Consider the following 12941-nt stretch of genomic DNA (forward strand, 5'->3'; position numbering starts at 1 on the left):
TGGGGGGTGTGCTGGAGATAGAACCCAGGCCTTGCATGTGTGCTAGGCAGAAGCTCCACCACTAAGCTACACTCGCAGCCTCAGAGACTCAAATGTTATTTTCTGCTACCTCTTGAAAGCAGTTTGAGAAAAATGAAACAAAAAAGACAAAATTGTTTTAAAACAATAACACAATGATGAAGATAAATATAAAAAGTTAGATTCCAACATTTAAGGATTTGGTTCTTTGGTAAAACTGGACCCTAACTCTTTCAGGAGTTGGTCCTGACATTCAATCTAGACTCTTGATTGCTAACGTTTCCTCCTGCTTCAGCCTATTCTAAATCCATCTGAATCAACAGGCAAGGTCGGGAGAGAAACTTAACAAGAACCCCCCAGCAGTTTTCCCATTCATACTCTTTTCAGGAATATTCTCGGTTGGAGGGACGTTTCCTAAGAACAAAAACAAAATAGATGCTGCTTTTAATTAATAATGGTGGACAGTTTCTCTGAGGAAGGACAGAAAAACTCAGGCGACGGCAATGAACCAGTACTCCTGTCAGTCATGCGAACACAGCCCCTGGGCTGCAGCTGCGGCACCACTAAGAAAGGCTTCTGGAGAGACTGGCTCCCCAAAGTGGCTGAAGAATCTCACATTATCAATATGATAATAATAAATCAATTCACCTAGTGAACCTGGAGATTAGCTCCCCTTGAAACCAGAGTTCTAAGGAGGGGGCTCCACAGTGCCCAAGGCTGGCCCATAGTGTTAAAGCCAAGTTCATCCATCCATGTTCTGCAGAGAATTAGAGCAATTTATACTCAGTTCAATACAGGATTCTACCTCTGATGTCTGGGGCCAGGGAGGAAGCAGTAACCTAGACAATGCCATTCAAACCCTACTTGCAATACCTTCGACAGAGCCCCAAGTTTTTAACCTTATAGTCCAGAGTTCCCTAGTACTCAAACTTTTATTTATGTAATTAACAAGTCCTAAATTTTGCCTGCACTCCTTCCATTTCTGATTCCTGTTGTCATAGTAAAGCATAAATTACTGCATTCTAATCCTACGGGTCAGCTTGCCACAAGTCTTGACCAGGGGAGGTGAGTGTGCAGTCTCCCCGCAACCCCCCATCCTGACTGTGCTCACAGTGTGCTTCTAGGGAGAGATCAAAAAAGCCTCTTAGAAGGGAGCTGGGAAAGGGAGGTGGAAATCACAGCAAAAACCGTTGCTTCTTTGCAGATCTCCTGCTCCTCCATTCTGTCAGCATTAACCTGAAAGCGGAGAAGGCCCAGGCGATCGAACCTCCACGCTGGCTCAATTGGGCAGCTGGGGGACACAGATGCTGCACAAAATCAACACCCATCACCCCAGTGAGAGCAAGTGAGGATCACGAGAGGACACCCATCATTGGTTCTATTTCCTGGCATGCTCAGGATGGTCCTTGCCTCTCCTCCCGCACTACTCACCTGCTAACTTTAAGTTCTCTTTGAGAGAACAGACAACTCAACAGACTGGGGGCAGAAAAAAAAAGGGGGGGGAATCCCTGTCTCCGGTCCCTTCTCTGTAAGAATAGAAGAATCTGCTTCAAAATAAGCCACAGGCCCCAAAGTGTGGAATCACCTCCTGATGTTTCTTTCTTTTTTTTTCTTCACCTCCTAATATTTCTAACCAAGTTATAACTGCTAGCTCTATTTTTACACTGCAGGGTAAAAGACTAAAAATCTCTCACTGCTGCTTCCAAGAGAAAGAGTCCAGGGTGAGCGGAGAGAAAAGGGAGAGTTTTGTCCTGTACACAACATTCAGGTTCCAGAGCCACCGTGAGGAAGCGGGCAGGGAGGGTGTGAGGCACTACCTGGAGAATGGTCACCAGGGCAGCTTCTTCCTAGGACAGAGCACTTTAAACACAGTTGACATCTGGACACAGGCGGGCAGCCTGTGCCTGTTTTAATCCAACTGCTTCCTCTACGGAGTTTTGTGGAGGCTGAGTCCAGGGGCCAGGGCCCAACCTGCAGTCCCACTGGCTCTTGGCGGGACTCTACCCGATCTGGATCTGCCCTGAGTACATAGTGAGGAGCAGCATGATGGTGAAGCCAGTCAAGAGGCCCAGGTTCTGAATGACAAAGGGGATCAGGACGCTGCCCTTCCTTTCATCCTCTTGGCAGACTTCATTCATCTCAGGAAACTGAGAAAAGAGAGAAAAATAAGAGCTCTGATTCCTCTCTCAACTTTACAAGTCCAGGGCAGCTCAGTGATCGAGATGCACTGCAAATTAGTTGACAGAGGAGATTCACGGCAACGGGTAGCTGCAGCTCCCTGCACAGCAGAGGAAGGCACAGCGCTGAGCCCACACCTGGCCCTGGACATGTTCAGAAGCCGGCTTAAGATAACTATGCTCCCGGCTGGGGTGTGGCTACATGGTCCAGGACCTGCCCAGTAAGCACAAGGCCCTGGGTTTCACCCAGCACCACTGAAGAAGGAAAAAAGAAATTCTGATTTAAAAAAAGAAGAAGAAACCCTTTATCATGGACTTAAAACCACTTAAAAAAGATCTCTTTTACTGACAAATCGTTGTTACCACCTCTTTGGGAAACCAAGCAACAGTGTAAGGGGACAGAAACTGGAACTACAACATGGCTGGGATTCAGGGCCTCAGGCTGCTGGGCCAGCAAAGCAGGTGACCACTGTGAGACCATTAGAGAATGCCAAAACATCCTACCCATGGCACAGATTCCCCACAAGAGGAAACAGCCTACAGTGTTTCCCTGGGGTGAGCCTGGATGGTGATGGGCACTGCTCTTAGCACCTCATCAAAAACATTATTCCCAAGATATATTAAAAAAAAAAAAAAAAAAAATATATATATATATATATATATGTGTGTGTGTGTGTGTGTGTATATGTGTATATACATAAAGTAAAGCATCTTCTTTATATACGCAATATATAAGGGATGTGTAAGGAAAAATAACTCATGCAAACAGGCTCAAGAGCACATCAGGCCAACAAACAAGGAAAGGAGTTCAAGCTCATGGCTGGGTTCAAGGTGCAGCAGAGCAGGCTGAGACTGCAACCGACTTAGGTGGGACACCAAAGGTGGGGATACAGGACAGTGTGCACTCTCAGACACCACTGATGATGGAAGAAAGCTAATAAAAGCCTAAAGCCAGGGGTCGGCCATGGTGGCTCACACACACCTGTAATCCCAGCCACTCAGGAGGCTGAGGCAGGCGCATTGCAAGTTCAACGCCAGCCTCAGCAACTTCGGACAATCCTATCTCAAAAAAAACTGGGCTGGGAATGTAGCTCAGTGGTAAAGCACCCTTGGATTCAATCCCCAGTACCCAAAAAAGAAAAAAAAATAAAGCCTAACCATGTATCCATTTTGAGCCAGTAATTCTAATTCTGGAACTAAAGTATATCCTCTCATTGAGTAATACCATCATTGAAAAGGATATTTACAAAGAGTATACAACATGAAAAAACATCTGTGATGGGTTAAGTAAAAGAAATCAGGACAGGGCTGGGGAGATGGCTCAGTTGGTAGAGTGCTTGCCTTGCAAGCACAAGGCCCTGGGTTCAATCTCCAGCACCGCAAAAAAAAAAAAAAAAAAAGAAATCAGGACATAAAATTATATAATCAATGTGAATACAGTTACTTACATACAGACATACACAATGCATTGAGATAAAAAAGAAACAGTGTTAAATGTTATTATTATGAGGTAGAGAGAATATGAGTGATTTTTTTTCCTTCCTTCCTTTTCTTCTTTCTTATCTCTATATACTTATTCCATAATATTTAAGTAAGGACCCTAGATTGAGCACAATTATTTTCTTTAATGACATGCTCATAGAAACATAAGTTTTCATAGCTAGGTGTGATTAGTGCACACCTGGAATCCTAGAGTCCCAGCTCCTCAGGAGGCTGAGGCAGGAGAATCTCTTGAGTTAAGGAGTTTAGGAACAGCCTGGACAACATAGTGAGACCTTTTGGGGGAGTGGGGTAGAATCTAGTATTTCCTTAAAAACCACTAATTTTATACCTTAAGTAGGTGAATTGTGTTGTATGTGAAGACACCTCAATAAAACTGTTGTTAAAAACAAACTAATGTTCCCCTAGCTGTTCTCCTATTCACAAATTTAATAATCTGACCCAGTGATGATTACAAGGTATAAACTGTGGCAGACTTACCATGTCAGCCAGAGCAATATACAAGAACATTCCTCCAGCCAGTGCAAAAATCCAGTTGGCAGAGAAGTGGCTGCCGGCCAGGATGCCAAAGGCCAGACCCACGTAGCAGCAGCAGGCAGAAAGGAAGTTGAAGAACAGAGCCTGCTGGATACTCATCCCGGCATTGAGCAGGATGACAAAGTCTCCTACGGCAGGGAGAACACGAAGGGGAGGAAGTTGAGTTGGGAGACTGAGAACATGGGTAAGTCACACTGCTTAGCTATGGACGAAGTCTCGGTAAAACTCAAGACAGCCCCAGAATCAAGACTGACCATTGTCTTCCTGTTCAGGAGCTGCCCCATCTGCCAAACTGGCCGCACACACCCAGCCTAGAGGCTAGAAACCACATGTAGGATTTTAAAAATAGATGACCAACTAGTGACAGCCTCATTTCTCTCTCATTTTTTTTTTTTGGAGTGCCGGGGATTTGAACCCAGGGCCTTGTGCTTATGAGGCAAGCACTCTACCAACTGAGCTATATCCCCAGCCCTCATTTCTCTTGATTGAAGGTGAAACAGAAAGAACTTCCTTCCTTACAACTACAACAAATGATCCTTTTAGGAAATGAAATCGTGAGGAAGAAAAGTCACCAGTCAATGGCAAAGCCAGGATTGAACCCTGAGTCATCTTTGAGCCTCTGGATTCCTGGCTTTTTATACCCTCATTTGAACAAACCAAGCACCTCTCAAGTTCTGCCTTGTCCAGGGATCATCTGCCAGACTTTTAACACACACCTCCGTCTTTGGAAGAGTACCAGGGTGTAAGAGATCACCCTTACTGAACACTGGGTACAGTGAGTAGAGGTGGTAAATCTGTTCCACCTCTCGCTTACCTCAAGGTGATTCTGTAAGGTAGCCCCTGGTACAAGCGACAAAACTGAGCCTCAGCATATGGGCTACAGAGAGACAAATATCCCTGTGAAAAACTCCATCATTCTAAGCTGCTGTTGGCTCAGTTGTTAGGATACCGTGGTTAGATCCCACACAGCTTAGTGGGTGTTAACTGATTACAAGAGGCACTGAGCAGTAAGTGGTGGGCCATTAAGTGGCGCTGTTCCAGTAACCAAGGTTGTTAGCACAGGCGCCAGGGGCTGCGTGCTCACCCAGTTCGTGTGGGAACTCCTCGCAGAGGATGGCCACTGACGTGCTGATGCCTTGGAAAGCAGACACGGTAAAGGAGGCACCAATGGCCAGGCCATCGATGAAGTTGTGGAGGCCATCACTCAGGGTGATCATCCAGGCCAGGGTGCCAATATCAGAGTAGCGGACGCCCTTCAGCCAGTAACAGGCACTTTGGGAAGCCTGTAGGTCCTATGAGAAAGCACATCCCCACAACCCGCAGGTCACAGGGCAGACCACACTCTCAGCATATGCCTGACTCATCAAGGCCTCTGCCTCCTGAAGGCTCCCCCAAGCCGCTGATGGCCACAGACCTGCACAGACAGTGAGCCCACGATGACCTTCCCATCTGACCCCGGGGCCTTGCCATCGGGCTCGCTGTTGCAGTGCTGAGGAATCATGTGGTCCAGATCCCCGTTCTGCAGCTTCTCTGTCACACCCTCCTCCTGGTCCTTCTTGGAAGGAAGCGACTCCGAGGTATAATGGTTATGTCCGTGAGGATGCTGGTGGGGCGACACGGGCAGGGTGAGTGTGGCCCTCACCAAGCTCCCTGAACACCTCAGAGTGAGTGCTCCAAGACCTCACCACTACCATCCAAGGAAACCTGAGCAGGCCACGCACAGAGGTGGAGGAAAATCGTTATGTCACAGCACCAAGTGTGAGGCTAAGGTCCTGGTGTCAGATACCAAGGCAGAACCTGTGGGCGCCCTCCTTCTCATGAGGGGTCACTGCTCAAAGGACTCAGAACCCCTCCTCTGCCATGAGCATTTCTGTGCAACTCCACCACTGTCAGGGAACAACCACATGCCGGACATGGAAGGTCATCTTTCTGGAACTGCTACGCTAGTCAGTCCTATTCTTTAAAGTCAGACATCCGATGTTTAGGAAATAATCTAGAACAAAGCAAAGGGGATAAACTGCTGCTTTAGAAAAGGGCTCACTGGCCAGATCCAATTTCCAGTCGGGCTTCTACCCTGGCTAATATCCTCATAAGGTGAACTAGGATGATTTTCTTATGGCACCGGTGGCTTCTAAGATAGGTCACCTCACTGTATTGGTGGAACAACACCTGGCCAAGAGCTTCAGCACTCCGAGATGGGTGCTTTCCCTAGAACATTTTTTTTTAACAGATGATTGGCCTCACCTCATTTTTCTGCTTAAGAAGCATCTTTAAGATCTTCTCTGTGAAAAAGAAAAGGTAGAAGCCACCAAACACCACTGCAGACTTGGAGACATAATAATCTTCCAGTGGGTTGAAACCAAAAGCCTGTGGACCCAGGAAAACAAAGTGAGTTTAAGAAAATAAATATCTCCACTGGTTCCCGCTCATCTCTTAACTACTTCCTTGATTCTAGGAAAGAGACATCCTGAAATACCTCTGCTGTCTGCCCCTCCTCTTGCCAGCAAAATCCAACTAATCTTGGTGTTCCCCTGATGTGATGTCACCAGCCCTGCTAGGTTCTTTCTTGCTCATCTTCCCATGCAAAAAAAACAGACAATCTTTAGGATTTTAATCTTAGGAAGAGCATTACTGGATATGGGTTTCTAAATTTTTTTTTTTTTTTTTTTTTTTGAGACTGGGTCTTGCTAGGTTGCCCAGGTTAGCCTTGAACTTGGGATTCTCCTGCTTCAGCTTCCCAAGTAGCTGGGACTATAGGCCTGCAACACATGGTCTTCAACTTTTAATTAGGAATGCCTTAACTTCTCTCCACACTTAGATATAAAAGCACCCTGTCAGCACATCCCATATTTAAGGAGAGGATGCTTGTGTTTCTTTTCATCTTATTTAATGTCCGTGGCTGGTGTGCCTGTAAACAGAACAGGAAGTGGTGGAATTATGCTTTCTAAAAGGGAAATCCATTCCCCAGTTAAGCAGCAAGAATTGCAGCATCTTCTTAACCACAAACCTCATGGGAGCCACAAAGCCAAGAAAGCCATCAACATCCCCGTAGGTGCCAATCTTGGGAGGTTTTGAAGTCTGGCTCTGTGGCACACGCCTTAATCCCAGCTACCTGGGAGGCTGAGGCAGAAGGATCTCTTGAGCCCATGATTTCAAGACCAGCCTGGGCAATGTAGTGAGATCTCTACCAGTTTGAGATACGTAAATAAATATTTTTTAAGGCAAACAAACAAACAACAACAACAACAACAAAAAATGGAGGGGGTGGTGTTTTTTGAGACAAGGTCTTGCTATGCTTGCCAGGCTGGTCTTGAGCGCATGGGCTTAGGTGAATGTCCTACCTCTGAGCCTATGAAGTAGCTTGGACTACAGGTGTGCAGCTGGGGAGGGAGATTTGTTTCCAAGTTCTTTCTGAAAAAACTCACTTATTAAGAAGGGGGAGAGGGGCTGGGGCTATAGTTCAGTGGTAGAGCCCTTGCCTCTCACGTGTGAGGCACTGGTTTTTATCCTCAGCACCACATAAAAATAAATAAATAAATAAAGATATTGGGTCCATCTACAACTAAAAAATATTTTAAAAATGGAGGTGGGGGCGGGGAGAATTCACTGGAAAGAGGACAGGAGTAGAAAGCAGGAGAATTCTCTTTCAAGTTCAGTTCCCAATTTGTGGTGTCAAAGTGTTCAATGACCCACTTCTCAGTTTCCTAACTGGGAACAGGCCTTGAATAAACTCCAGTCTCCCTCAAGATCAGGTTGCATACAGGAGTCAACCTAACAATGGGGAATGCTGGCTGTTTAAAAGGTGCTTTTCCTTTAGGTTTTTAAAGGCACCATCCTCAATCAAGAGCCATACAGGTCATGTTCTAGAGTAGAAGTTGCCCATTTGGTCAGCTCTCAAGGAGAGGTGAATCACTGAGGGAAAAGTGAGATGAAAAGATGCAGCTAGCACCCCTCCACACTAAGCCAAGGAGGATGGCAGTCCTCAAAAGCCTGACTTCAAGGTCAGCAAACCTGGAGCCTGGGCTCAGGGTAGGTACTCCTGTGCAGGTCAGATTCCATGGGTAAGGCAAGACTGGCTCAATAGATCGCACAGATTTGCTCAGCTAAGAACAAGTCAGTATTTTAGAAAACACAAAGTACTTTAATAAGCATGTGGCGTCACCCTTTTGCTCTGTGGGCACGCCAGACCACCTACGTGAAACGTCTTGTGCTTACTGTAATTAATGGGTCTGCCGAAGGCATTGGACCCAGTCAGATGCAGCATCTCCAAGGCTGCCTTCCAAACCTTACAAATACTAAGCTCCCTTCTCTAACGTGGAGGGTTTTTTCATTTACCTAGACAAGGGACAAAACTGCTGTCAGTGTATGGGAAACCAGAGTGCTGTTTGGATTGTCTCCACCCCCAAACTCCTGATGAACTGATGTTTTTACTAAGACCCCTGGATTCTACTACTCTGCACCAAAGTACCAGACTGAGAGCCACAAAGTCACACAGCTGAACTATATCTTTTCACTTAACAGTTCCCAGCACCAGGCACTTTACAAATATTATCTCGTGTGACCTTTACATTATCTTGAGGTCAGTCCCACTGTCTTCCCTATTTTACAGGCAGGAGTAGAAGCACAGAGAGGTAAGCGGCTTGCCCAAGGTGGAAGAACCTGGAGGTGCTGCAGCAGGATTTGAATCTGCCTCTTAAACCTACACTCTGCAGCCTCTCCTACCTCTTACCTAAGTCCTGGCTTCACTTCCCAAAGGAAAGGCCCCGGAGAGCCCCTCCCTGCACCTTCCATGTAATTGGAGGGTCCTCCCACTGTGCCTGCTGTCCCCCTAGGAGACAGGTGCACTCCAGGTGCAGGGGCTCTGGCTCGCCATACCTCAGGGATGAGCTGGAAGAGGGCGTTGGAGTAGAGGGTTCCAATCGCCAGAGCTATGAAGTAGAGCAGCAGCCGCTTGTAAAAGGTCTTCTTCATGAAGGGCACCACGCTGGCCCCCATGAGGGAGCAGAGGGAGATAACGGTGACACAGAGGAGACCGTATCCCCACACTGCCAGCCCACCCGGGACAAGGAGCAGGGTAGCCACCATTTAGGGGGAAAAAGGAGAGAGGGGAGGAGGCAATAGGGAAAGTTGTGGATATTAACAAAGGAAAAAAAAAAAAAAAAAAAAAAAAGAAAAGAAAAATCAAAGAGACAAGTAGGGAGGGAGAGAGAAATGGAAAATTTGTTAGTGATTCAAGTCTCCGATGAAATTTCCTTCAATCAGTGCAGAGAAATGAGGAGGAGCTCGAGGTGGCCTTGGAACCCTGTGACTACCGCCCCTATCTTTGGTGGCCTGAGTCATCCCTGCCAGCTGGGGTGCCCAGCAGGCAGGGCAGGGTGTTAGCTTGTTACACGTCCAAGGTGTGCTCTGGTCCATCAGACTCTGGACTTGAGGACAGTCTCTAATAGGACATGTGACAAGCAGGGGAGCCTGCACATTATGCTGAGGGTTTGCCTCTGCATGTCCAGTCTGTGTCACAGAGGCACACACAGCACAACCCAGAGGTTGTGCAAAATACAACACGGTGCAGTCTGTGCAAAATACAACAGAGTCAGATGCATGGGGCAGGAGGGATGGAGAATAAGACCCGATGCCCATCATGTTCAGTTTCTGCACTTCAGCAGTTTGCTTGAAACGGGACTCTGAAGTAGAGAACAGAGTTCCAGGATCACCCCGTCACAAAAAAATACTTCCTCTCGCATTTCTCAGTCGGACATACTCCGGGCTGAGTCCAGCCCAAGCGAAGGGCAGGACAGACCTGTGCCAGGCTAAGGCACTCCCCTGTGAGACACAGGGCGGAGCATGTACAATGGCAGTAGCTTCATTCAAATAGGCAATGAGGCATTTCATTTCAAATCTTTAAAAAATCAATAAATTCAATTTCTAGAGCTGAAAAAATAGCCCAAGATGAGGCCTCCCCTGAGAAATACTTGCTAAATCCATGTAAAATTCTGAGACAGCATCAAGGTGGTCTCAGAATTATGGATGAGGATAAGGTGACACACAACCCCACTGGCATCTGCTCTGGGTTGGTCTTTCAATTGGGCAGGCAGGGAAGCTGCTGACGTGGACTCTATGAAAGGCAGCTTCTGCCACTCCAAGGGAGGTTGGTGCATTACCACCCCCCACACCACAGTCCCTGCCTGATCCGAAAAGGTGGGCACACTGTCAACTTGGGCTTATTTTTATAGCTCCTCAGTGATGACAATTAAAAAACAAAATTACCAAACATTGGTCAAAACAGTGAAGTAAGGGTACCAGGAAGTCAGTCCCAGTCAGGAAAAGGTCAAGATGCAAGGAACAAAGGCTGAGGCGCCCTTTAGTTTATTTTATATTTTTAATTGTGTTTGTTCTTTTTAAATAGTTTGTTCTACCTTTGGCTCTGTATGGTACCAAAAGACAGCCTGAGGGAACAGAAGGATGGCTCCCTCTTCTGGCCAGAACTGCGGGTGGGTTAGGAGCTCTTCCCCACCTCGGTCCAGAGGATAACTGGTGCCACACCCAAGTGCCCCCAGGGTTTCCCTCACAGAAGGCCTGGTCTGCCAGAGCCACCAGCCACATATTGCCAATAGGGGGGCAAACAGGAGGAGCCTTGCATCTGACGGCACCTGACGAGGCCAGAGGCAAACCTGGCTGCCCTGAGGAGAGCGAGAGCCCTGAGATCCAGAGTGAGAAGTCATTGGTGGCCCTTGATATGAGGAGGCGGTCGCTGGGCGCCGCGGAGCATGGGTGGGGTACGGACATGGGCCGGGAGGGCCTGTTCTACTGCACCTCTGGGATGAGCTGGAAGAGCGCGTTAGAGAGCAGCGTTCCAATGGACAGGGCGATGAAGTAAGTGAGCACGTGGCTGAAAAACGCTTTCTCCGTGCACGGCAGGACGAGGACTCCCAGGAGAGAGGCCAGGTTAATCAGTGAGACACTGAGGAAACCAAAGCCCCACACTGCGGAGGAACAAGAACAGACGAGGGCCCCCATTACTGAGGTCCAGCACGCCAGTGGCTGCGTGGGCCTGTTCCGAATTCGGGGGTGACCTGGGCCGACAGAGATCGACCAGCTGCTGAGTCCACCTCTTGCCAGGTGCTGTGTGGAAGCCTTAGGGAAAAAAGTCAAGGTTGCTACCCAAAAGGAGCTTACCTTTTAGAGGAAGAACCTGAAGAAACAACAGAGGAGATTAAACACGAGTTAGCCACAATGGCAGGGACAGTGTGCGACTGTGTGAGACGGCGCAAGTGGTACGGGCTGGGTCAGGTGTCACCTGCTGGCGCTATGGGACTTCAGGACAGTCAGGGGCCCATGGTTGTGTGACCCTCAGTCTGAGGCCAGCCTAGTGTGGCTAAAGCAGAGGCACTTGGTGGCAGGAGGGGAGATGAAGCGGGCCAAGCAAGGTCTTAAGGGCTGGCCCTCTCGTGGGCAAAAAGGAAAATGAGCAAAAAGGACATCCACAAGCCCCAAGCCCAACACTGAGTGTTTGCCAGCTACCAGCCCAGCACCTGGCAATGTGCTAGATCAGCCCTGTGAATCCGGTGACTCTCAATACGTCATCACTGTGTTGGGCCCTGGAGCAGTGCTGACGGCTCAGCCCTGCAGTCACACTGCACACGCCACACTCCAGTCTCCTGCCTCCCTTGCCCCACTCACCTTCGATGGCGCTCGGCTTCCCCTCCTCTGTCTGCTCGTTCTCCTCATTCTCTTGGTTCTCAGAGGTGCAGGCCTGAGAATCCAGCTGCTGGAGAACGGTGGGGCAGAACTCCTGGAACTCACTCCTCCCGATCCGAGACTGCTCGCTGAAATTGTGAGCAGCGAAGAGGTCTCCAGAACTAAAGCACTGCAAGGAGGAAGTGCAGAGAGTCTCAGAACCAAACCCCACGCCCTGCCCTGCCAAGCAGCAGGCTCCGTAGCCTGCCCGGAGATAAAAGAAAGAAAGAAATGTCCACGCTGCAGGGAATCTGTGGACTCATCTCCAGAGATGGGAGCAAGAAGTCCCTAATCTTGAAAATCTGATCAGTAATCTTGGAGACCAGCCACCCAGGAAAGTCACAGGTGCTAAGCACACCTATCTGTAAATGGGGTTGTCGGAGAAATTTTAGGAATAACAAGATTCCAATCATTGTGACCAGGGTGTGGTTTGTGATTCTATTTGCATACCTGAACATACCACAATATCTGTACATCGCAATAGCCCAGGGAGCTATTATGTCAAAATCAGGATTCCAGATACTTCAAGAGTGCTGGCATGTGCAGGGATGGGCTCCTTTGAAATTGTGGTGCTACCGTGGAAGACCAGTGCCTGGGGGAATATTAGTCTCCTTAACCTCAGGATTGTCCTCAGCCTGAAGGGTGTGCAGAGGAGGTGAGGCAAGGAGAATCTAAATTTTCAAAGCTGGCTGCAAAGCAAGCACGGGCTGGTCAGCAGACATGAGCACCAAGCCACCTGCCGAGGGACTGCAAGTGCTTCTCACATGCTGTTCCTGGGAAGCTACTGTTTTTCTTCTAATTATACTTTCTACATGTAGGCGTCGTCCTTTTCCGAGTTTGGTTTCACTTGGGTCTATTTCTGAGAGCCCCTTGATGTGCTGAGAACACCTGTTTCTGGGCCTATAAAGTTGAAGGCTAGACTCTGGTGACCCGAGGACACTGCTGCTGCCCCGACAGGCCCTGAGACCCATGTGG

General features: G+C 48.1%; 1 protein-coding gene across 2 annotated transcripts in view; it reads right to left on the minus strand.

Annotated features, from left to right (window-relative positions):
* The window catches only part of SLC39A14 (solute carrier family 39 member 14), a 44445-nt gene continuing 31504 nt past the window's right edge, over positions 1–12941 (minus strand). The window contains exons 3-9 of one of the 2 annotated variants that reach the window (XM_079141294.1): positions 11910–12096; positions 9108–9277; positions 6477–6599; positions 5647–5835; positions 5317–5524; positions 4176–4360; positions 1–2165 (exon numbers count right to left, since the gene is read on the minus strand). In XM_079141294.1, the coding sequence (XP_078997420.1) occupies positions 2019–2165; positions 4176–4360; positions 5317–5524; positions 5647–5835; positions 6477–6599; positions 9108–9277; positions 11910–12096 (1209 nt within the window). In that variant the 3' untranslated portion in view covers positions 1–2018. Of the gene's footprint in view, positions 2166–4175; positions 4361–5316; positions 5525–5646; positions 5836–6476; positions 6600–9107; positions 9278–11042; positions 11213–11909; positions 12097–12941 lie in introns of both variants that reach the window. The other variant, XM_079141293.1, reaches the window with a different exon arrangement.

Source organism: Sciurus vulgaris (genome assembly GCF_902686455.1).
Source record: "Sciurus vulgaris genome assembly, chromosome: 5".
In the NCBI taxonomy this organism is placed as follows: domain Eukaryota; kingdom Metazoa; phylum Chordata; class Mammalia; order Rodentia; family Sciuridae; genus Sciurus; species Sciurus vulgaris.